A 26,386-nucleotide genomic window follows, 5' to 3' on the forward strand; every position below is an offset into this window, starting at 1 on the left:
GTTCTTTTGCATATGTGCAAATGGCGATTTTCTGTAACGTTTAGAACTTGGCTAAATCTGGCTGACTTTTTTGAGAGGAACAAGAAAATACATCTCTTTGACCCTAGGGATTTCAGATTCCTCCTCCAAATTACAGAGCTTCTACGACTGTTCTAAAATAGTTGGAGACAAACTTTAACATTGGTAAAAGTACTTATTCTTCCCATACCTGCTTCCTTGAGATTAGTTGATATGTTTTTGCTGTGAATGTACTAATAAAATAATTGGGAGTTCCCTAGCCAATCTGTGTTTAAGAGCTATGATCCAAAGCATTAAGAATTTGGAGCAGTTTTTTGGCAATTTGGCAAACTGACTTATCTGTCATTTGACAAATGGCTTGACCCCTCCTCCCACATTCACCCCAGGCTGTCCGAAGAAAGTTTCTTCTGAGAAGGAAATTTCAGAAACTTACTGTGAATTCATTTAGTTTTGGTGAACTGTGAGTCAAAATCAGGCTTATAATGGAAAGTTATTCATGTAGCTTTAACTGTGAAGAGGTTATCACCTTTCTTCAGTAATGGGAACAAGTTAAATAATTTTATTTTCCTGGCCTTATATAATGTGTAGTACTATGAACTACAAACATTGTATCATATTTAGTGCAGCTATTGTAATATATATAAATATATATATTGACGTATGAAAAACATAAAGTAGAGAGAGGGAACCTGGATTGCTTTGAAGGTCAATAAAACCTGGGTTGTGCAATCTAGAGAGAAGCTGAAAAGTGCTTCTTAGAGCTGATAGTTATGGTATTTATGAATTTTTCTTAGTGTGAAATAATAAAAATGTTTAAATATTTAGTATTTCAGTCTATTTTCTTGTTGGAAATGAAAAGTTGTATCTTGAAGCAAGTGAAAATCCAGTGCCCATAAGAGCTTTGTCATGGAATGTTAGTGGACTTCCCTGTGAAGAATAAGTTTGAGGCTTCCTTAAAAATCCTACCTCTGCTTTGTGCAGCTGGAGATCTTTTATGCAGCATTTACAGCCAAGCAGGCTTTGTGAAGCATCTGCCAATTGCAGAGAAATGACTCCCTTTTGTCATTGGCAGGTGTGTGAGCAAAGCTTGTTGGGTTAGGTAGCTAACCAGAAATGGAAAATATAAATAGTATTAGTGTTGAACTGGGTCAGGACCCAGGTGCAAGAACGTAATTTGAGGTGGGTTATCACTGAAGAGGGTGAATTTGGAAAAAATAGACATAAAAGTCCTTAACAACAGACTGGTCTCAATGAGAGAGGCTTCCCCTGAGGGACCTGTGTGATTTTCCCCCATGAGAACTTCTGTAGAGTAAAAAGCCAGTTCCTCTCTTCCTTTGTTTTTCACTCAAGGTTCTTTTTCTGAGAGTCTTTCCCTTATCTTTCCCTTTGGATTCGCATCTCTGTTTTTGTCATTTCTGAGTTTCTGGAAGAGATTGAAATCACCAGTGAAGGAGGGGGACACCCTTGATGCCTGAAGAGACGGTATTATTAAAAATACTCTTAAGTCATCCTTGCTTGTATGCTTCACTAGAATCTGTAGAGGGTAATATCCACCAGAGGCAGGAAGATCACTCCATTCCTCATATATGCAGACAGACATTATTTACAATTTACTAAATGTCATTCAACTTTAAATATTTTTAATACAACTTTTATATTGACTTTTTTCTTCCTCCCTATCCTTTTCCCTTCAATCACGCTTTCTTTTCATTTCAAGTATTCTGATGCATCTCTTTCTCTTTTTATCTGCATTTGCTCCCAACTTCCACCCCCCCCCCATCATGTTCTTTGCTCTCATTCATTTGGTTATATTTCACATTTCCAAAGATGTGTGACTCTTCCCCATCCCTCAAATCACCTTTTTGTGGTCAATACTTCTAAGTCTTTCTAGTCCTCTATCACACAAGCATTCATCAATAAACCATGAAGGTAGGAGAAAGTTATGGGTTGATTGCTCGGTACCAGTACTCTTGATTGCAAGGGGAGCATACCTATAGGATTCTTCTCATACTAACGAATTCTTCTGTCCTCAAGGATAGAAGAATCCTTCTATCCTTCTACCCTTTTCTTTCCCCTCTCTGCTTAAATTATTGGTGCACAGGAAAGCCTTAGAGCGTTGATTACCTCCATCCTTCCCCACATAGGTTCTAGGGGTGGAAAGTTCCATGGTTCAAGGTGAAGGCCAGGGGAAGAGCTACTTGAAGTTTCTCCTTCCTACTCCCTATGCAGCTGAATAGGGGATGGTGAGGAAATGGCCCATCAGTTGACTCTCTAAAGGTGGAGTGAGAGGAAATTAGGAATGCTATTCTAGCAGAGGAAATGGGAAATATCTACTGTCTTCAAGAATGCAGAAGATTATGATGCTTACAAAAGTAGAGTTTTTATAGATCATGTTTTTTATGAAATATGTTGTTTTCTTTTAGACCAAAACCAGTCTAGAAAAAAGAAGTGTAAACTTGCTAGTTGAGTTCTATGTGCATCCTATAATAGACTTTTTCATCTTCTAATTATTATGAAATATCATGCAAAGTTACTTAATAAAAAAACAACAACCTAACATTAGCTTGTTACTGTCTTATTAAGGTTTTGCAGTATCTCATGTAATGATACTAGCAGGCTGATTCTACAATATATACTTGAGACTAAAGAAAGCATGTATCTGAGAATCCGTAGGGTATTTCCATTTGCTTTCATATTAAATATAAAATACACACCGCAAGAGAAATATATTAAAACTATTCAGCCATAATCAGTGCTTACTTTGGGTTGACTCTGAAAGGGACTATTATTAACCTGAGCAATATGGAACTTAAAGTATTGATTAAAATATTTCATTTCTCATAGTATTGAGTGTGGCTCAGCATTCAGAAGTCTGTTCTTCTTTAGTTTTCTAAAATAAACCTGCAACCAGTTACTTAGCTGTACAAGACAGTTTGTTTATTCGGTAGTACAGAAAAGTATTAGTAAGAATTAACTACTGTGGTTCTCAGGTGAACTGTGATAATGATTTGCAATTACGTTTCACCTTAATTAAACCTTAGAACACCTCTCTGTCATAGGGAACTATTACATCCAGTCTCAGTTCTCTGTGTCTGGCCATTTGACAACACTCCGCAAGGTGTTGAGTTTAGCTGTCATTTGAGGCTGGGCAAAAGGGAGGGATGCAAAGAAGTTAGGCAGCCAGCTCCCATTGAATATTAGTAGGAGCTGGGAGACTTAAACCTTTAGGCACCTTTGAAAATTGTATCTTAAATGTAGCGTGCGAGTGCCTGCATCGACAAGACAGTTACACATCTTTCTAAGACAAGCTGTTTTTAAAGTACATAGATCTGAGCTTTTCATTATGTACATTTGCGGAGTTGAAAATGGCTTCTTCTAAGGCTTTCTTTTTGTTTTTTCTCTGAAATTTACTTCTTTGGCAGAAAGGCTTTTCTTTATTTTGCGGGTGGGAATGAGGAAAGAGAATAAGTAGTTGGGAAAGAAGTCATTCACAATGCAGGTTTCAGAGTGGTAGCCATGTTAGTCTGTATCAGCAAAAAGAGCGAGGAGGACTTGTGGCACCTTGGAGACTAACAAATTTATTTGAGCATAAGCTTTCGTGGGCTAAAACGCACTTCATCGGATGCATGCAGTGGAAAATACAGTAGGAAGATATAAATATATACACACACACAGAGAACATGAAAAAATGGGTGTTGCCATACCCACTATAATGAGAGTGATCAGTTAAGATGAGCTATTATCAGCAGGAGAAAAATGACAAAAACAAAAAAAACTTTTTGTAGTGATATCAGGATGGCCCATTTCCAACAGTTGACAAGAAGGTGTGAGTAACAGTAGGGGGAAAAAAAGCATGGGGAAATAGTTTTACTTTTTAATTTGCAAACTGGACGCCGTTAAATTAGGCTTGAATAAAGACTGGGAGTGGATGGGTCATTACACAAAGTAAAACTGTCCTAGAAGTTTTCCAAAATATAGGATGGGAAAAGAGGAAGCAACCTTTCTGTTTGGCACTTGTGCTAATGAATCAAGACACAAATCTGCAGCACAGAAGTAATTTCTCAGAGAATAAATACACTTTATGTATTTAACTTATGAAAACTTATGAAACTTATCAGGTTTAACTTATGAAAACCTGTTAATATTTGAGGAGATTAATCCTTTTTCCCCTCAATGGGGTATGTAGCTACTAAGGGTTCCTTCTCACAGTAACCTAGTCCTAGGATTGTTGTCAAAAGTAGGTGATTATTGGATTTGGCTTAAAATGTATATGCCGGTTGCATAAAGTTATAGATAGCCATATTTAAATCTGGCCTTCACATTTCTTTTCTTTTTTTTCCTAAGTATTTTCATATGTTCAGTGTTTTTGTTAATCAGTTTGAACATGTGTGCAGCTCTATCTTATTGAAAAACGTTTTTATGCACTTGAATACTTTCAATACATTTAAAAGTACACCTACTGCACAGTTAAACAACGGAGCAAAAATACCTTTTGAGGTGTGGTCATTGAGGTGAAAAAGTACATTTTCAAATGAGGAGCTCAAATTCAGCGAGATTGAAGCTGATGTATTTATATTTATTTTTAAAAATATTGAAAAGCAGTGCAATGAATTGCCCTTAATTTCTTGTAGGTAAAATTGTGGTACTGTGAGGTACTTTTTGGTATACTCCTTTGGGCAAGAGGAGTTACCCTGAAAAACAAAACGTCATAGAATTTCTCAAATGAGGTATTTCCCTCCACTGTCCACAGGACTGAGTATAAATTCTTGAACCTGAACTTTTTCATCTCCTTTGTTTGCTAATATGCCTTCCGCATCTTCTGCAACATTGCTGCATCACTTGCACCTCTGCTGAAACTTTCATCCTTGTCTTCAACTTCTTTCAGCCTGGTCTCCACAGTCTTATCCTACCTGCACCAGCATGTGTTAAATGCTTTCGCCCACTTTCTCACACATACAGGTAGTTTGATTTATGTTGTGCCCAATCATTAAACACTTCATTTGCTCACTAATTATTGCAGGTTCTACTCCAAAATTGTCCTGATTGTTTTTAAAACCTTCCATAAACTTTATCCTCTTCCTTGCTCCTTTCTCTTGTCTAGCTTTGTCAAGTTCTCTGACCCTTCACACAGTCCCACCACGGTTAGTATAAAAGTAACTGTCTGTTCAACTGCCTTCCATATGCAGTAGTTTTCTTATGCCTTAGTGATGCTCTGCTTATTTTTATCTCATCTAAAAATATCATCTTTTTCTACCACTTAAGTTTTCTTTCACTCTGATATTAACTCTTTAAAGTGTTTTGGGCTATTCGTGTTGAGAGGCCATACAAAATAAAAATTTAATTTACTGTAATTATTATTCTTACTATAATTTTTATATTATGGAAGCACCTGAAATGTGCTGTGTTTCAATCCCTGTCCCAAAAAGCTTACATTTTAAAAGGACCAAAGCAAAATACAAGAAAAGGGAAAGTATACACACAAGCAAAATGGTCAAGATGGTAATAAGAACATGTGTTAGTTTTAATATTTTTGTCATGGTTCATATATAAATTAAATCAATCTTAATTGTCCTCTATCTACAATGTATGCTGCCAATATTTTATAGTTGTTTGCTCTTTCATCATTTTTCTAGATGTCCCAAAGCATGTCTTCAGTGTCTTCAAGACATTCTGAAAAAATAGCTATCCGAGAGTAAGTATAATTTTATTCTCACATTTTGTTCTTGATATGGCTCAATAAATTTTATGTCTTCAATAACAAATGTACAGGTAAAGTATGTGCAGGTAATGTGTAGTAATTCTTTTCAGCATCTTAACCTCAAATTCATATCTGAGACTACAGTGAATTTCCTTAGTAATAAATCTTTATTAAATTTGATTCTTTATATTCTTTTACAATCAAGCTTTCAATACATGGTCCACGAGGCTATAAATGTATTTTTAAATGATTTGTATAACATCATCACCATAATTTGGATTCATTCTCATTTCATGGCTTTTCTATAATGATAAATCTAGTTGGGGATTTCAGCTATGATTTTATGTCCAAGAAATAATTACTCCATTCAGAATAACTCTGCTAAAAATATATCATGTGAATTCCTAAGATTACTTGTGAAGATGCCTTTTTTCAAAGAGATGTGTATCATGGGTAACTGGTTAGGTGCTGTTAAAATTTGTTGGGGGCAAATCCTGGACCCAATGGGCTTTTTGCTATTGACTTCAGATTTCACTGTTGATGTTTACAGCAGGGTCGTCCTTTCCTTTAAGGTATCTTATTCTGTGCGTTAGTACCCACTTCTAATAATCCGAGTTCGTATTGTTATTTATAATAATGTGAGGTAGAAAGGGGTGTTTCCAGTTGAGTGCCAAGTAATTCTATCATGATTAAGAACAAGCAAGATAATTGCAATTAACTATGACTATTATAATTATTAAGTAAAGGAAGGTCTGAGAGATGTTGGATCTGAACTGGAAAGTTGCTTCTTGATGTAGCTCTGTGGCTGTTTTATAGAGACAATGAGCAGAGATGAGAGGCTGCATTGAGAGGGTTTATGGAGTTGAAAGATAGGAGCAGGGAGTGTTGCTAGTTTGCTTCCTCAGTTCAGAGAAGCTTTATCCCGCTCTTTCTTCTGATTCCTTGGAAGGAGAAAAATACCTCTTTCAGGCTTCATATCAGGATTCATATCTGCGGTTGTCCTTTCACTGGCTCATGGGTTGGTCTTAGTAATATCTTCAGCTCGTGACATGTAGTCTGTTAATTCATATGTAGTGTACATTTAATTGTCTTTGTTCTTGTGGCAGGAAATTTTCAGCATCTGATAGAGTTTTAACTATTTCTTTTATTCCATCCATTTTCTTAAATATCGCTTGAGTTCCATCAGAGCTTAATAGGAACTGAAATTTGGTTTCAGATGGGCTTATACATCCTTATATTAGAGATAAGTTTTCCAGTTCTTAAAATAGTTCTTTTTAAACTTAATTGTTAAAGAGGGTCTTCAAAATTAAATAGCCATCCAAGAAGGCATTGACTGCTCTTCTTAAAAGTCCTTGTCTTTCTGAGTTTGGAAAGGAAATTGCTTAACTAAATAACTTAAGTCCCCAATTAATATAAATATCCTGTACTCATTGCTGTGCAGTTATAGCAGTGTCATTTAGTTCCATAATGGTCCATAAAGCATCTTGCATTTAACATAGCAACGACATTAGGAAGTTTTTACATTAGAAGATGCTTGCATTTGATTGCAAAACATTTGTAAATGTATGTCTCAAAAGAGGTCCATACAGTCTTTTATCATCTAAGGAAAAGCATGAGACAGAGTTTTCAGTTTTAAGCAGGAACATGAATTAAAGTGCCTGGTATTAAATGAGGATGTTGATATAACAGGCATCACAGTAACTTGGTGAGAAGATGCTAAGCAAAGGGACACAGTAATACCAGGGTACAAAATACATAGGAATGATAGAGTAGGTCATGCTGTTGGAGGAATGGCATTATATGTGAAACAAAGCATAGAGTCAAATTTAGTAAAAATCTTAAATGACTCACAGTACCATTGAATCTCTATGGATAGAAATTCCATGCTTGAAGAATAAGAGTATAGCAGTAGGAATATACTAGTGACCACCTGACCAGGATCATGATGGTGATTGTGAAATACTCAGGGAGATTAGCGAGACTATAAAAATAGAAACCCCAATAATAATGGGTGATATCAGCTACCTCCAAATTGATTGGGTACATGTCATCTCAGGACCAAATGCAGAGATAAAATTTCTAGACACCATTAGAGACTAACAAATTCTCTAAGGTGCCACAAGTACTCCTGTTCTTTTTGCGGATACAGACTAACACGGCTGCTACTCTGAAACCTAGACACCATTAAGGACTGCTTCTTGAACAAGCTTGTCCTGGATCCCACAAAGGGGGAGGCAATTCTTGATTTAGTCCTAAGGTGTGCTCATGATCTGGTCCAAGAGGTGAATATAGCTGAACCACTTGGTAATAGCAACCATCATGTAATAAAATTTAACATGCTCATAGGGGGAAAGATACCAGAGAAACCTACCACAGTAGCATTTAACTTCAAAAAGGGGAACTATATGCAAATGAGTAGATTAGTTAAATGGAAATTAAAAGCAAGCTGCATGGAAAGTTTTTAAAAACACCATAATAGAGGCTCAAACTATATGTATACCCAAATTTAAAAAAAAAAAAACAGTGAAAGGACAAGGGTGATCCAGTGGATATAGTGTATTTGGGACTTGCAGAAAGCGTTGACAAGGTCCCTCACCAAAGGCTCTTAAGCAAAAGGAGTCATGACATAAGAGGGAAGATCCTCTCATGGATCAGTATCTCATTAAAAGATAGATAACAAAGACTTGGAATAAGTGGTCAGTTTTCTCAGTGGAAAGAAGTAAATATTAGGGTCCCCCAAGGATCTGTACTGGGACCAGTGCTGCTCAACATATACATAAATCATCTGGAAATGGGAGTAAACAGTGAGGTTGCAAAGTTTGTAGACGATACAAAATTGCTTAAGATAGTTAAGTCCAAAGCAGACCGCGAAGAGTTACGAAGGGATCTTCAAAAAAAAAAAAAAAAGGGTGACTGGGCAACAAAATGGCAGATGTAATTCAGTGTTGATAAATGCAAAGTAATGCACACTGGAAACCATAATCCCAACTACACATACAAAACGATGAGGTCTAAATTAGCTGTTACAGCTCAGAGATATTTCCCACCCCCAACAATGTATTGCTGTGGCCCAAGGACCTCTTGTTGCCAACTGGCAGAGGGCACAGGGCTACATAGGGGTTCAAGGGGGAGAGATAGCTCAGTGGTTTGAGCATTGGCCTGCTAAACCTAGGGTTGTGAGTTCAATCCTTGAGGGGGCCATTTAGGGATCTGGGGCAAAAATTGGGGATTGGCCCTGCTTTGAGCAGGGGGTTGGACTAGATGATCTCCTGAGGACCCTTCCAACCCTGATATTCTATGATTCTATGATAAGTATCCCCTCAGTTCCCCAAAAGAATGTCATGTAAGGTTTCTAATAAATGCCTGTGTTACACTAGTCATCATAATCTTTGCATGACAATATGTGAGGAATTATGTGTATGTGCTGAGAATTATGTTCTCTAAGTCTTGTAGTTAAAGGCAGGTCACTCAAATGTAGTGCACCTTGAGCCGAACTTCTCCAGACAAGAGGTAGAAGATACTTATCTTCCTGGTGGACTATTGTATACGGTGTGTCCTACAGCAGAAGTTTATTAACATACTGAGGCCTGATCAATACTAGGAAATTAGGTTGGTATAGCTGCGTCACATAGGGATGTGAAAAATCCACACCTCTGAGCGATGCAATTAAACTGACCCCCGCTGTAGAATTCTCCCGCTGACCTAGCTACCGCTTCTCAGGGAGGTGGAATACCTATATCAACAGGAGAACCCCTCCCATCAGTTTAGGTAGTGTCTTCAGTAAAGCGCTACAGTGGCACAGCTTCATTTTAGGTGTGGACAAGCGCTGAATCAACTGCTAATGAAGAGTTTTGGAGATTTCAGAAGTAATACACAGGAAGAGGTAAACAGCAGAAAGGTGGAACACCCTGTTTTCAGGTGAAGATCAAAGGTCTGCTGTGATATATCTGAAGGGGCAGAGACACACCTTGGCATCCTTCAGTCTTTGAAGACAAGCTGCCAGCAGATTAGATTTTGTGAAAGGGGGATCTCAGTCATCCTGGTTGAAAAAACTGGGAAAAGGGCTTGAGATAAGCTATCCTGTAGGTCTTGTGAGTTAAGTTTAAGCTCTAGAAAGCGTGTTATGATTTTGTTTTATATGTAATCATTTTTCCATTATTGTTTCTTACTATCATTTGATTATAAGCTTATTCTTGCCTTCACTATAATATATCTAAATGCTGTGTGTTAAGCAGAGTAGCAATCCTGAGTTGAATTGTGTAAGCTGGTTTGTGCTGTTCCTTTGTGAGTAGAGGATGACCTGAGAGTTCAGTGCATGGTCCGTGTAACAGAGGCTGATCTCTCCAGAGGGATGGTCAAAGGTTGGTTTGTGCCTATTGCTAACCAGTATAGAAAGAAGGAGGCCTGCAGAAGCCCGGAAAGTAGTGCTTGTGTTGCCAGAGGCTGGTGGAGTTAAGGAGCTGATCCACAGCAGGAACAGACAAGACTACGTCATGCTTATAGCAGGTGGTGGCAAGGTGCCTCACAGCCCTGGGTAGCTCTGGGAAGCATCACAGTTACTTATGTGTAACTTCGTGCAGAAAAATTTGTTTGAAGCACATTGTTAGGAGAAAAAAGAGGCGCCAAAACATTTTTTTTAAAAAACCAAGAGGAATTAACACTGTCCTCATAGGAAACCTAATAATTATTGGGCATTACATAATGTACAGATATGCATAAATTCTAAAGTGTGTTTCAGACAATGATAAGTAGGTCTGTGTAATGCTTGAAAAAAGTGCTTTAGTAATCAGTGTAAATATTCAATACTATATTTTTATATTTTGCTGTTAAGTATTCTTACTTTATCTAGTTTTCAGGTTGGCGATTTGGTTCTCATTATCTTGGACGAACGCCATGACAACTATGTATTATTTACTGTCAGTCCAACATTGTATTTCTTACATTCAGAGTCTCTTGCTGCGCTGGATCTGAAGCCAGGTGAGTGTGGTAAGTGTCAGATAACTCTGTGGCATAATGTTCTGAGGCACGTAACATGATCTTATATCCTTATTTTTCTAACAGCTCTTTAATAATTACATATATAGATGTATGTTTTAGCTATAGACATAATGTATATTTGTAGCAAAAGTTGTAGTTAATCTTGCATTGAGTTTTTCATTTTAGCCTCATTCAGTAATTTTCTGAAAGGTTTTTTTTGGGCAGCACTTTTCCATATTACGTTTTGTCCCAGAAGTGAATACTTTGGACAGTTAGAGCAAAATGCATTCATCCTTTTTTGATTTATACTATAAAACAGACTATATTTATTCATACATACATGCACATTTCATACATGTACCATATGAAATTACCATTTGGCTTAGTCATGTTACTATTTATGGTTCTAAAATAACTACAAAGTATTGATGATGGCTGTGTAGGTCTGTTTTTGTGCTGCCATTTACAAATTTGAGGTGTGAGCCCATTGCAGAGGCTTGAACTTCCACCTGTGCTGTAGAAGGAATTGACTTTTTAAAAAAAAAACAAGGACTCAGTTTTATTTTAAAGGTATTTTCCCTCCAGGCAAAGAAATCCCCTGTAGCATGGATGGAATTTTATGGATCTATATGTTCAGTGTGAGAGAACTGGAAACCATAACTTTTTATTTCCTGATTTTTAAATGCCTACTTTTGCTGCTGTTTCTCAACCCGACATAGATGAAGTTCAGCAGGGCTCAAATTTTCTTACAGGAAAATGTTTGCTTTAGAGCAAAGGTTCCCAAACTTTTTGCCAGCACGACCCATTTTAGTGAATTATTTCCTTGTGGGCCTCAGACAGCATGGAAGCCACCATTTTGAAGAGCACAGCATGCCTGGTACATATGGTAGATGAGGTCACGCTGTGCAGAGGATGCCATTTTGTAGAGCATTATGACCTCGCAGACACCGTGCATGTGAAGTCCAGTGGTGAGCTGGAGCCGGTTCACACCGGTTCGCTAGAACCAGTTGTTAAATTTAGAAGCCCTTTTAGAACCAGTTGTTCTGCAAGGGACAACCGGTTCTAAAAGGGCTTCTAAATTTAACAGGCCCAAAGTGGTGCCTTAGGCGCCGACTCCATGGGTGCTCCAGTCCTGGAGCACCCAAGGGGAAAATTTAGTGGATATAGAGCACCCACCAGCAGCTCCCCGCCCCACGCCTGGCCCCAGCTCACCTCTGCTCTGCCTCCTCTCCTGAACGCAATGCCCTGCTCTGCTTCTCTGCCCGCCCCCCTCTCCCACCCCCCATCCCCCCGGCTTCCCGTGAATCAGCTGTTTGCATGGGAAGCTGGGGCAGGCTGAGAAGCAGGCGGCAGCTTCACTCAGGCCCAGGGAGGCAGAGGCAGAGTGGAGGTGAGCTGGGGCGGTGGGGTAGGTGTGAGGAGGGCCACCCGCGCCACAGCAGGTAACCCGGTGGGGAGGGGGGGCGCAGGGGAACCGCTTCCCGCTCCAGCTCACCTCCACCACCCTCAGCCTGAGCGTGAAGCCACGGCCTGTTTCTCAGCCCTCCCAGGCTTCCTGCCGAACAGCTGATTCACGAGAAGCTAGGGGCGGGGGCAGAGAAGCAGAGCGGGGCAACGCGTTCAATGTAGGAGGCGGAGCGGAGGTGAGCTGGGGCCAGGCACAGGGTGGGGTGCTCTGCACCCACCAAATTTTTTCCGTGGGTGCTCCAGCCCCGGAGTACCCAGGGAGTTGGCGCCTAAGGCGTCACTTTTGATGTGTTCAGTGCAGGAGCGGCCGCTCCCCCACTCCCCCCTAGCTATGCTCCCCCGTCCCTAGGAGCCAGAGGGACCTGCCGGATGCTTCCCGGGAGCTGTCCCAGGTAAGCACCTCCAGGACTCCCCACCTCACCCCCTGGCAGGTCCTTCTGGTTCTTAGGGGTGAGTGGGCACCCACTGCAGTGGCCCACGAGACCCTCCTACCTGGTTCTGGGGGCAGAGGTCCTGGGGGTTGGGTCAAGGAACGTGGGGGGGTTGGATGGGGCAGGAGTCCCAGGGGGGCGTGGGTAGGCAACGACCCCCTAGTGGGGTGAGGAGGGAACCCGTTGTTAAGGTTTTGGCAGCTCCTCACTGGTGAAGTCATACTGTGCAGAGCAAAATTACATCTTCTGCACGCTGGGAATCTCTGCAACCCCATCTGCTGATGGTGGAACCCCATTTGGGGACGCAGTCCACAGCCAGAGAACTGCTGCTTTAGATAGTGTTAATCCTTTGCACTCAAGTTTAGCGCAGCAGGGTTTTTCTGTGGTTTTAAAGTGTTTCAAGGTTTTTGTGGGGTACTTATTTCAGTTTTCCCTCAATTAAGCTTAGGAAACTGCAGCTTCCTTTCTGTTTGCTATTTATGTTTATTCACTTCAATGTTCCTAGTGTTTTGCTTGCTGTTATGATATGCAATTCATGAAATAAGTATTTAAACTTTTAAAGTAGCGAGTTCATTGAAAATCTTCTCTGCAACACAAAGGCCATGGCCTCTTAAAATCTGTTCCCTGTGCCACCAGTTTTGGATGCAGTGAACATTAGTGAGGGCATGTATCAAAAGACAGTTTTGTATTCCTCTCCTAATCTGTTCATAAAGGCTTCCACAGGCATCAGAAGGAAAGTTCCCACCATAGAACATTTTCTCCATTAGCAAACCATTGAAGAGAATTATGATGAATAATGCCAGTAACTTCTTGTTAGTTAGCAAAATAATTACATAGTTCCCAATAGCCCACCAAACTCTTACAGAGTACAGAGACTGTGCTAAAAATTTGGGACTGATACACTATGCATTTCCTATAAAACAGGTTAAACTCCCACGTCAAATACAAAATGGAATGCAACCTTAACAATGGCATCGCAGTGTCACAGCCATAATTTTATGAAATTTAAAGTAAGGCTAATGGTATCCAAACCAACATGTTTTTCCCTCCAATTCATTTTGATAGCCATTGATTTACACATGTGAGGTTACATGAACATCCTCAGCAAAGAGAATGTTAAGAAGTGTATAACTATAAGCACAAATTTATTGTTTAATTTTTTTCAAATTTGAAGATCCTTTATTTGTGTAATTATAGGGTATGTACAAGTTCCTGATTCCCAATAATGTTACGTGTTTAAATTGTGGAGAGATGGTACTCTCCCTTCATGATTAAGGTTGCTAGACACTTTGCATAAAAAGGACCCTATTGTGCACATTGAGCCAATCATACTTCTGCCATTTTTTTATAAACCTATAATTTAGTGTTTCCCAGCTTTGGCTGTGGTTCCCCTTGGGGCATATGTGAGTAGTCTAGTATGACTAGGGCAGGAGAAAGGAGCAGTGAGGCACGGCAAGCTGCGTAACCCTGAATATGTGCGCACACCCAAACACAGCCAATGGGAAGTGGCATGCAGCTCCTTTAGTCCTGCCCATCTTCCCCAGTGTTTCCCTCAACAGTCTCCAGTGCATGTGGGCAAAGTAGTATCTTACGTATATGGGACAATGAACTCAAGCAGCAGCCCACCAACCCTGACTTCACTAAAAGATTTTTTTCAGAAAAGCAAGCCAAAAAAAAAGTTGTTGAAAAGAAGAAGGAAACAGAAAAGGGAGGTGTGGGAGAGAATGGATGGAAAAAAGGAAAGGAGGGTAAACAGGCTATACTTGGACTTGGTGCAAGAGACACAGTGATGGGGAAAGGTGTGTCCAGCCTCAGCTAATTACAAGGAGGGCTCCAACAAAAAAACAAATTTGGTGCATACACAAATGTCCTTTAACTTCCCACATATAGCATCTCAATTTGAAATTTATTACAGGTTTTCTCAGGCCAGAGATAATTTTAAAGGTCTGGATGAAACACACGATGTACAGGATAATAAGACTTTATTAAAAGTGGTTTTGGGAAATTGATCTCTCCCTGTTTTCTGTGTGAATCTGGCAAATAAAGATGGCAAGATAAAAGTACTGTGACTTACAAAGTGGAGAGGAGGATGTGCATAGAACCACTTTTTTAGAGTTTGGTTTTAAGTTATTAGTCATAAATTTAATAACTGCTGGGAATGCTGTGAAGATTGGTGACAGACATAATAATAGACATAAAGCATCTCACAAAGAAAATGAATGGAGTATGGTTCTTGCAGATATTACTGATCTAGAGAGGCACACTGCAACTGCTTCACACTTACAGTAATCTCTTAAAAACATTGCTATGTTCCTTGCACATGCTTTAACATCAACCAGTGAGGTCAACCCCTTATAATTTACATTCCCATTTCATTGCCCCCTTTCTACCTCCAAGCGACTTAGTTTTGTCCACCACTTACAGATCTTGCTACTTGGGCACCGGCAAAGCCTGTGTCTTGGGGGCCCAAAATTTGGAAGAACTAGAAATATAAAGTAGAATTTCACTTTCCTTTTCCTAAATGTTTCAGGCCCATTTCCTTACAAAAGGCATCTTTGGTAATGTAAACTGAGTGCTACCATTGTGTCCTTGAGTTGAAAGAAATATAAACTTGAGTGCTAGGGTTGAAAGAAACAAGCACTTGGGCTCCCCTTGTGCAGCAAAAGGCTGGGGAAAGGAGAGATCACTCATTCACCTCCTCATGAAACAAGTTAAGTTTGGGATAAATTCTAAAGAACCATATCACTATTCTTCTCCCATATTCCCAGATCAGCCATGAGCATAATGGTATGGCTGTGATGGACACTAATCAATATGTATTCAAGTACAGGAAGTTACCATTTTAGGACTCCCAAAAATGCTGTGTCTGTATCTGCCCTTTGACACTCAGGCATGCACATCTGCTTCTCACAGTAATATTAATCCCTCACATGTCCACCTATTATGCTGAATATTATTTATTCAGTCTTGCATTAATCTGCCTCTGCTTGTTTTGAGAGATGGGATTAGATAAACTCTGAAACTGGTTGCAGAGTTGCCCATTTCTGCAATATTTTTGCAAATCTCAGGTTTAAAATGTTTTAAGCTACTCGTGTCAGGGCTTTCTCACTATTTTTGTCTTTACTAATAAAGACCATCTCCAGTTTTTCCCAATGGAACCAAAGCCTGGCGAATGGTACGCCACTATTCATGTTTGGGCCAGATAAGTGATAATGAGGGGTCATGGGAACATGGAGGGGTAAGGAATGAGCGCCTTGGTGAGGACTTGGGATTATGAGCAGCGGGCAGTATGAAGAGATGGAAGGCTACTTCTTGCTAAAAAACACTTGTCAGGTGGTTAACAGTTAGGTCCAGGATATTTGTAGTGGAAGTTGAGGTTTTACAAACCTGTAATATTAACTACAAGTGTGTTTTGATTTTTATTTGAAATGTCAATGAAAACAGATTTTTGTTTTATTTAAGGTTTCAGAGTAACAGCTGTGTTAGTCTGTATTCGTAAAAAGAAAAGGAGTACTTGTGGCACCTTAGAGACTAACCAATTTATTTGAGCATGAGCTTTCGTGAGCTACAGCTCACTTCATCGGATGCATACTGTGGAAACTGCAGAAGATATTATATACACAGAGACCATGAAACAATACCTCCTCCCACCCCACTCTCCTGCTGGTAATAGCTTATCTAAAGTGATCACTCTCCTTCTGGGCCATTTCCAGCACAAATCCAGGTTTTCTCACCCTCCGCCCCCCCCCCCCCCACACACACACAAACTCACTCTCCTGCTGGTAATAGCCCATCCAAAGTGATCACTCTCCCTACAATGTGCATGATAATCAAGGTGGGCCATTTCCAGCACAAATGCAGGTTTTCTCACCCTCCGCCCCCCCCCCCCCCACACACACACACACAAACTCACTCTCCTGCTGGTAATAGCTCATCCAAAGTGACCACTCTCCCTACAATGTGCATGATTGAAATGGCCCACCTTGATTATCATGCACATTGTAGGGAGAGTGGTCACTTTGGATGAGCTATTACCAGCAGGAGAGTGAGTTTGTGTGTGTATGGGAGTGGGGGGGTGAGAAAACCTGGATTTGTGCTGGAAATGGCCCACCTTGATTATCATGCACATTGTAGGGAGAGTGGTCACTTTGGATAAGCTATTACCAGCAGGAGAGTGAGTTTGTGTGTGGGGGGGGCAGAGGGTGAGAAAACCTGGATTTGTGCTGGAAATGGCCCAGAAGGAGAGTGATCACTTTAGATAAGCTATTACCAGCAGGAGAGTGGGGTGGGAGGAGGTATTGTTTCATGGTCTCTGTGTATATAATATCTTCTGCAGTTTCCACAGTATGCATCCGATGAAGTGAGCTGTAGCTCACGAAAGCTCATGCTCAAATAAATTGGTTAGTCTCTAAGGTGCCACAAATACTCCTTTTCTTTTTGTTTTATTTAAATATTCCTCTATAAAGTGCACAGCCCAGACATTGATGCACTGAGCTAGTTCATGAAAACTCAGAAGTGAGTGAGTCTGTTTTCATTAACTAAACAGAGAGAAATTAAAAAAATAAAACAGCATAAATGCTGAAAAATATATGTGATTTTTAAACTCTTCCAGTTGTATTAGTCTCAGGTTGTGGTAATAATATACAGTAAATACTTTTAGTAATGATTTAGTATCTGTGTCTCATTGCACTACTTGGTTCCTTTGTTTTATATGTAAAGGAAAACTTCAATTTATATAAGTAATAACTGCATGTATAAAAATAAACGCTAAATCTAGTTTTAAGAGCTATAATATGCCATCTAATGTATTATTTAATATGAATTACTAAAGACCTACAAATTCACAGTCTTCTTTGTATGCTCTGTTTTGATTCTGTTTAGCTTCAGGTGCATCTAGAAGACCTTGGGTGCTAGGAAAAGTAATGGAAAAGGAATATTGCCAGGCAAAAAAGGTACAGGAATACTACTGAAAAATATGTAATTATTAAAATCAGTATACAAGGAAAATGAGGCCAGATTCTGCTACTCTTAACCATGTACAGTACTGTCTTCTCCTCAAGTAGCACCACTGAAATGCATGAGACTGCTTGTGGAGTAAGTTCTACTCAGCTTGAGTAAATATGGCAGAATCTACCCAATAGTTCTAACTGGTGATTAGAAATATTCACACTGATAGATTCTTAACTGAGGGTATTTATGCTTGCCTGGATGAATTAATTGGAAATGTCCTATGCAAATCCTAAAATGAATTTGGGGAAGTAGTTTATCTATAATTTTCCCATCCTACCTGGTACAGGGGCCACTGCTTTGTATGAGCTATTTTGGAGAGACTGCATAAATCAGGAGGAAAATACTCATTTCTAAAAGGCTTTGACCTCTGAGCCATCGCTGCATCACAGGGCCAGAGGACTAACCCCTGCAGCAGCATAGAGCAGTCAATAGTTCTACTAGCCAGTTGGCACATCTCCCTGTTAATGGTAAGCTATCACTGGCTGGTCTCAGCTGTCAATTCAGACAAATAGGGTTGTCTAGTCTGCCTCCACGTACCAGTTTTAAGAGTGCTGGGGGTGCAAATAACTTCCTGCTCTAAAAAATCTTAGTGAAAGCAGAATAAAATAGAACAACATTTTTGCGATGTAATTTAAAGTATTTGTATTTGTTTTTTTCCTTAGGCACAAAACAGATTTAAAGTTCCTTTAGGTACAAAGTTCTACAGAGTGAAAGCAGTGCCGTGGAACAAAAAAGTATAACACAGTGGGAACTCTGTTCATTCTGTCTCATTCTTTTCTGGATTGTCCTTCAGTGCTCATTCATCGCTCCAAGTAGAAGGCCATCTTTTTATACTGAGGTCATGTGACAATATGCTTCACAGATATACTACTTTTAATTTTTAATGGGTTACATTTTAGAAACAAGAATTTCATTAAAATCCCTGGTCCTATAACTGTTCCAATTTTTTTACCCAGATAACTTTAGGAGTGTGGACCAAAGGAGTTCATTTTCTCAAAGGGCAAACCTTGTGCATCATGGCTTATTATTAGCCATGTTAAATGCCTGTTAAATAAATTAGCTTGTATTCAGATGTTAAATGTTAGTTACCATTATTACCAGCATATGTCCTTTTGTGAAATCATTTAAATACTTGCACTCTTTAACAGATTCTTTATAATATGTATAAATTCATCAACTATTTAAAGAGGAGTGTTCATTGCATGCCAATAATCATAATTTTTCTTCAACATGAGTTTGCCTCAGTAGATGAACAAAGATAACTGCTGCATCTTCTTTCATTACGTTAAAATGCCCTTTAATGTTTAAAAAAACAACCTTGTAATTTGATGGGCTGATCTGAAAATCAGTCACAGGTAAATCTGCAATCTTCAAAAGCACTTTTGATGGATTGATCACATAGATTCTGAAGGGAAGAATCCCTGTGCTGTTAGATTTAAAGTGAAGCACTTGAACCTTCCCAACAACACAGAACTCTTTTATTAATCTATTTAGAAAAATCATATTGATGAAAATTGTATTTCATGGTTGAGTTTCAGGAAAAAACTCATTGTACATTAACCATACAAGAGTCATTTAAGTAACAAATTATTGTAATTGTAAAAGACATGTAGACTTTTAAAACAATAAAGATTTGAACCTGAAAATGTCTGAATAGTGTGTGCCTTTTTAAATGTCCACTTCATATAATACCATTCTGTAATTTTCAGTAGATAGATGGGGCTCCTCTTGACAAATAGGATTTAATTAAATGGCAATCCATGTTTTGTCAGCAAATCCGATGAGTGGACATATTATTCAAATGAATTATTGAGGTCAAGGAAGATAATTTGTATACTGTTCTAACTAAACTGTAATGAACAAATGACACTTTGTTTTCTAAAGGTACTTTCTTCTTAATGTTTTGTGGAAATAATTAGATGGGGCGCAAATGAAAACATTGGTTCCAAAACATTTGCTTTTGTGAACACTGGGGAATTTGAGGTCTGGATTTAGCAAGTAAGTTGGGCTTAGAGTTCAACCTGGGGTTTCTACACAGAGGTGGGCTGTATGTAAGAAAGAAACACACACAAAGCTCAGAGACTCTGTCAACATAATCACAAAGAAATTTTTCAATCTAGCTGATCCACGTTACTTTTAAAAAGCTCCTGGACATGCTCTTTTATTTATCTAAAATGTTCTGATATCAAACACCTATTGAGTATTAGAAGTAGTTTTTTAAATCACAGCTTTGAAGACTTTTGAAGGGCCTGCATAGAAATCTAGTTTGCTTCTCATCTTCCATCTGCCGAACCGCAATAGATATCAGTGAGTAAATTAAAACTGTGACAGCTTCAAGGCACACTTCTTGCTGGATGTCAAATTTGTGTAACTTGTGGAAAACTAATCCAGTTGATGAGTTAGATGACTTCTGAGTAGAAACATAATTTTTTCTTCAGCAAAAGTATTTCAGTAGTTTTGAATACTTGCAAAAGTGAGATAGGTGTTGATTGCCAGTTAAATGGGTGGTGTTTCTTTTTGAGTTTCTAAAATGGTACTTTTCTATTGACCAATGACTTTTGCCTCCAAATTAGTCAGATTCCAGGTCTGAAAGATTTACCCAATAGCATTTTTTAGTCTGCTTAGTGAGTTGGGTTATACATGGTGTTGGCACATACCTGGATACCACAATTCTTCCTTTTAGCATATGGAGTGGTAAAAAGGCCTGGCACCTACTAGTCTTTTTTCTCAACCTATGCCATGTTTTAATAGCTTAACCATTACTTCTGCATGCCTGTTTATACAATTGTTACTTTAAGTGAAATTAAAGGGTTTTTTTAACTAATGAATTATTCTCATTTAATTTCTTGGCACATAGCAGGAAGTCACCTGACAAACCCTGAAAAGTCACTAGATATAGTTGTTTAAGCACTCAAAAGGAGTCAAAAAAACGAACAAAATTTCCCAAGAATTCAACACAGAAATATATGCACACACACACACACAGGCAAGTATAGTCACAAAATCATTCACAAGCAGCTCAATAGTGTTAATAAAATCCATTCCATGCTCTTCTTACTGCATTCTCTTGCACACGAGAAGCAACTACAACAGTACACTGTCATCATCAGAAGGGTGCCCTCTGCTCATTGGGAAGGAAACTGCAGCCCAGGTTGGCTGGGGTTGGTTAAGTTCAGCTGAGCCTCCCTTCCTTGCCGACAGGTTAGTGAAAGGGAGAGCCCAGAACCAGAGGGAAGAGGGCATTCACCTGACTTGAGCTTGGCGCTGCAGGCAGCTCAATAGATTTAAAAACAAAAGTCTGCTAGGCAGACCCCTTCCCACCGCTTCCAGGGTTTCATTTCTGAAAACCCCTGGGCAGCTAACCCCAGGCCAAGCCAGAGGGAGTGTAAAGAGGAACTGAAATCAAGATAGCTCCACTTTTGATCCTGTAATAAGGGCTTCATTCCTGGAGGCATAGTGCCTGCCGCCCCATGAGGGCACACGGCCCAGTCTCATCCCACCCCACGTTCCATCTGTGCAGCTCTCCTCACGCTGGCTAGCCTGCCTCCCCGGCCCAGCCCCCTTCATTAGCCATCTTTCCCTGCATCATAGGATGCGCTACCTACTACGGAGCGGTGAGAAAACACACTTGGGTAAAAATAAGCCCTGGCTAATGTGCTGCTCTCTCCAAAGTGTGCCTGGCTTTAGCAAAACATTTAATTAGCCTCCACCAACTTCTTTTCCTCTCCTGCAGATTATAGCAATCTCAGCCCCAAAAACCCTGGAATGTGATTCCTTCTCAGGATATGCTCAATTGAGATGTAATGACAATGACTTGCTGTGCAACAGAGTGTAGTAAGAAGAGCATGGAATGGATTTTATTAACACTTGCTTGTGAATGATTTTGTGACTATGCATATTGGTGACTTTTTTCTCTGAATGAAGAAAAGGAGTATTTGTGGCACCTTAGAGACTAACCAATTTATTTGAGCATAAGCTTTCGTGAGCTACAGCTCACTTCATCGGATGCATACTGTGGAAAGTGTAGAAGATCTTTTATACACACAAAGCATGAAAAAATACCTCCCCCCACCCCACTCTCCTGCTGGCAATAGCTTATCTAAAGTGATCACTCTCCTTACAATGTGTATGATAATCAAGTTGGGCCATTTCCAGCACAAATCCAGGGTTTAACAAGAACGTCTGGGGGGGTGAGGAAAAAGCAAGGGGAAATAGGTTACCTTGCATAATGACTTAGCCACTCCCAGTCTCTATTCAAGCCTAAGTTAATTGTATCCAATTTGCAAATGAATTCCAATTCAACAGTTTCTCTCTGGAGTCTGGATTTGAAGTTTTTTTGTTGAAGAATTGCAATTTTCATGTCTGTAACCGCGTGACCAGAGAGATTGAAGTGTTCTCCGACTGGTTTATGAATGTTAGAATTCTTGACATCTGATTTGTGTCCATTTTATTCTTCACTAAACTTTCTAAACTACTACATGCCACAAGGAGCCACAGCAATGGTTCCCTCAACCCACCCAGCAATGTTGTTAACCTATCCAACTATACTCTCAGCCCAGCAGAAGCAGCTGTCCTATCTCGGGGCCTCTCCTTCTGCCCCTCCACCCCCACCAACATGATACAGTTCTGTGGTGACCTAGAATCCTATTTTCGACGTCTCCGACTCAAGGAATATTTCCAACATACCTCTGAACAACATACTAATCCACAGAGACCTCCCTACCAACACTACAAAAAGAAGGATTCTAGGTGGACTTCTCCTGAAGGTCAAAACAGCAGACTGGACTTCTACATAGTCCAGTCCGCTGACGTGCATGGGCTGAAATTGTAGAAAAGCAGCATCGCTTGCCCCATAACCTCAGCCGTGTGGAACACAATGCCATCCACAGCCTCAGAAACAACTCTGACATCATAATCAAAAAGGCTGACAAAGGAGGTGCTGTTGTCATCATGAATAGGTCGGAATATGAACAAGAGGCTGCTCGGCAGCTCTCCAACACCACTTTCTACAAGCCATTAGCCTCTGATCCCACTGAGAGTTACCGAAAGAAACTACAGAATTTGCTCAAGAAACTCCCTGAAAAAGCACAAGATCAAATCCACACAGACACACCCTTGGAACCCCAACCTGGGATATTCTATCTACTAATAACATCAGCCACGCTATCAGAGGCTTGTTCACCTGCACATCCACCAATGTGATATATGCCATCATGTGCCAGCAATGCCCCTCTGCCATGTACATTGGTCAAACTGGACAGTCTCTACGTAAAAGAATAAATGGACACAAATCAGATGTCAAGAATTATAACATTCATAAACCAGTTGGAGAACATTTCAATCTCTCTGGTCACGCGATTACAGACATGAAAGTTGCAATTCTTCAACAAAAAAAACTTCAAATCCAGACTCCAGCGAGAAACTGTTGAATTGGAATTCATTTTCAAATTGGATACAATTAACTTAGGCTTGAATAGAGACTGGAAGCAGCTAAGTCATTATGCAAGGTAACCTATTTCCCCTTGTCTTTTCCTAACCTCCCCCCCTCCCCCCCCCCCCCCCCAGACGTTCTTGTTAAACCCTGGATTTGTGCTGGAAATGGCCCAACTTGATCATCATACACATTGTAAGGAGAGTGATCACTTTAGATAAGCTATTGCCAGCAGGAGAGTGGGGTGGGGGGAGGTATTTTTTCATGCTTTGTGTGTATAAAAGATCTTCTACACTTTCCACAGTATGCATCCGATGAAGTGAGCTGTAGCTCACGAAAGCTTATGCTCAAATAAATTGGTTAGTCTCTAAGGTGCCACAAGTACTCCTTTTCTTTTTGCAAATACAGATTAACACGTCTGTTACTCTGAAACTTTTCTCTGAATGTCACTGTAATTGGCAATGAAAGTTGCTAGATTTGTCACTAGTCACTTTAACACTTATTTTCTCACTCAGGAAACCAAAAAGTCACTAAATCTAGTGACAAAATATCTAAGTTGGCAACACCCTTATCTGCAGGCTCACTGGGCATGGAACCTGAGCAAGGTTCAATACCCACAGAGCTTTTGCATTTCTGGGAACGAAAGGGCCCCCAACAGCAGCAGGCCTGGAGCCTCGTCTCTTCCAGATGTGGAATCAGATTCCTCCACCTCCATTGCTTTATAACCCAGGTGGAATGCAGACAAGTAAAAGTTCCGCCAGTGATTCTTCTGGAAGAGGAAGGAACTCTCTGACTGGGGAACTCTTTCAGGAAAAGGACAGGACAACCAAGTGACTCCCAGCCCCTGAGACACAGGAGCACATTAACTGTTCTGAAACAAAGCTCTCATTGACTCAAAAACACCTGCTTTCCAGGCTAATCGGTGGTAGAGGGGGTAGCACGGCCCATGAGAACACCTCCTTATCCTAACTTGACCAAGCAACTTATCTTGGTGATCTAAGCCCCTTGAATACCTGGCCCCTCTCTCACTTCCACACACTTCCACACTTCATGAGAGTTACTGCAGCCTCAACACTTCTCCTATGTGCGGGCTCACAAAACTCAAGATACCTAAAACCAGATACCATGCCAGACTCAGGATTAGCACTCCCCTGTGTAAGAACAAGAAGTCTGTCTGTTACTTTTATCTTCTGTTATTAACTAAGCAGCTAGTCTCTTAACTGTAAATAGCCCCACAGGTCATTGACTCAACAGTTTGATAAAATCTGCTAAAACCAGGTCATCTTACATGTGGAAAGTGAGGGAGGAACTGAGAACATGTAATATTGTGGAAGTTGCATTTTGATTTCTTTGATTTAGCTTCTATTAATATTTACAGATATAAATCATGTCTCTTTTCTTCCTACTCAAGGCAAATGATAGTAGTTGAACAGTATAAGAGTAATAGCTATCACATCTGTGATAATTCTTCGAGCTTGGGACCAGAAGTCAGAGTGTGAAAAGTAAATATATAAATCACCTGAAGAAATAAAGCACTGGAATTATTAATCATAAATGCAGACTGTGAAAAGGAAAAGTCCTTCCTTGCTTATATTCACCATTAAAAAGAATGTCAGGATATGGACTATAATTGTTTCATGAAGTCATACTTCTAGACTATAAACAACCAGCAATAGCTTGAATATTTTAGGAATATTTGTCATGTGTTTCATTTTATAATCTTTATGTATATTTAAAATGGAAATTCTGTCAAACAAAACCGTAACATGTTTGGTAATGATTCTGAACAGTCATTTAAAAAATATTTAGTTTACATACTTTTTAGATGGTGCAGCCTTACTAATTCCTGGAACTATGAATGTTATGCACCACCTTTATGTTTCATCTTGCCCCATAACAATATAACCTGGTATATATCTTTATATTTTGCATAAGATGTGTTTGCCCAGGGTAGAGGAGGGACTAGATTTTCTAATAGGTACTTTCCATTGCTGATTTATGTGATTCTGTATACACTTGCATCATTGCAAGTCACTGTTTTTTTGGGGGGTTTTCAGGGTTTGGTTTTTTTTAAGGCAAAATGTCATGCTGCTGCTTGAACAAATTTTAATCAACTAGTCTCGCCTTTGAACAGTGGTGGATCTATTTTGAAATGAATGATAAACTAAAAAGGAATGAACAGTCTTGAGTTACAAAACACAAAAACAATTGAAATAAAGTTTTAATTCTATATACTTTACCACAAATGGGGGCTATTTTTAAGATCTTTTCTGTGTTCTGGAAGAGGCTACATCCAGAAGAAGACTTACATGCTATTAAACAAGGTTAAGTTGAAAGAGATGAAATACCTGCTCCAAGACTAAAAGAGTTTAACAAAATAGAATAACCTGAAGGATTTTGGGGTTAGTAGCACTTTGTTTTAAGCCATTTTTATGCCCTTCCTCCAATCAAAGGAGGTGATAGGAATCATTTCAAGGAGATTTACGGCAGCTTTAATGCTTTCCCTCTTGAGCCATTATGTCAAAGGTGAAACTCTTTACACCAGGTAGGCCAGAATAAGGTGATCACAAGAGCCATCTGTCTACTTTATGCCAGTAAAGGATTTTTCCATGCTGGGGGAATACTCAACTGCCCATTTAGAGCAGGTTTAAGGTTCTTTGCACCACTTTGGTTCAACCAGTGTAGCAGAAGGCAGGAAATGGCAGTGCTTACGGTTCAGTTATTGCTCCTATGGTTGTAGGATGGCATGGGGGTGGAACCACGTGAGCAGAAGTGTGTTTACTTATGAAAAGTGCAGTGATTTGTGTAGTGTAGTGATGGTCTCAAGTTGCAGTGGGGGAAGTCTTAGTTGGATATTAGGAAACACTATTTCACTAGGAGGGTGGTGAAGCACTGGAATGGGTTACCTAGGGAGGTGGTGGAATCTCCATCCTTAGAGGTTTTTAAGGCCCAGCTTGACAAAGCCCTGGCTGGGATGATTTAATTGGGGATCGGTCCTGCTTTGAGCAGGGGATTGGACTAGATGACCTCCTGAGGTCTCTTCCAACCCTAATATTCTATGATTTCTGAGGGCAGAGTACGGGATACTTCATATGTGCGGCCAGTGTAGTTAGCTCTCCCTCAAACACAGCCATCCTTGTGCACATGGGTAGGAAGCAGGATCAAGGACCTGTCTTTGTTTCACCCAGCAATACCCCTTCTGTGGCTGCTAGCTGTGTTGGCAGCTGACTGCCCCTTGTCCCCTAATATTCTTCAGAATGTGTCTGTGCCATACGGAGTGGTAAGTGCTCCAGGTGTCCCTCTTCCCATGCAGGTGGAGGCATTGTTTAGTTGGAAGAGAGAGTGATTAAATAT

The 26,386-nt window shown here is 39.8% G+C and overlaps 1 protein-coding gene across 7 annotated transcripts in view; it reads left to right on the forward strand.

Moving 5' to 3' along the window:
- The window catches only part of RB1CC1 (RB1 inducible coiled-coil 1), a 169,115-nt gene extending 149,868 nt beyond the window's left edge, over positions 1–19,247 (forward strand). For 5 of the 7 annotated variants that reach the window (XM_073331179.1, XM_073331182.1, XM_073331185.1 and 2 more), the window contains 4 exons: positions 5,652–5,710; positions 10,566–10,702; positions 17,473–17,543; positions 18,264–19,247. In XM_073331179.1, the coding sequence (XP_073187280.1) occupies positions 5,652–5,710; positions 10,566–10,702; positions 17,473–17,543; positions 18,264–18,341 (345 nt within the window). In that variant the 3' untranslated portion in view covers positions 18,342–19,247. Of the gene's footprint in view, positions 1–5,651; positions 5,711–10,565; positions 10,703–17,472; positions 17,544–18,263 lie in introns of those variants that run through there. The other 2 variants (XM_073331180.1, XR_012157216.2) reach the window with 2 other exon arrangements.
- The last annotated feature ends 7,139 nt before the right edge of the window (positions 19,248–26,386 follow it).

This window comes from Lepidochelys kempii, chromosome 2 (assembly GCF_965140285.1).
Source record: "Lepidochelys kempii isolate rLepKem1 chromosome 2, rLepKem1.hap1, whole genome shotgun sequence".
Lineage (NCBI taxonomy): Eukaryota > Metazoa > Chordata > Testudines > Cheloniidae > Lepidochelys > Lepidochelys kempii.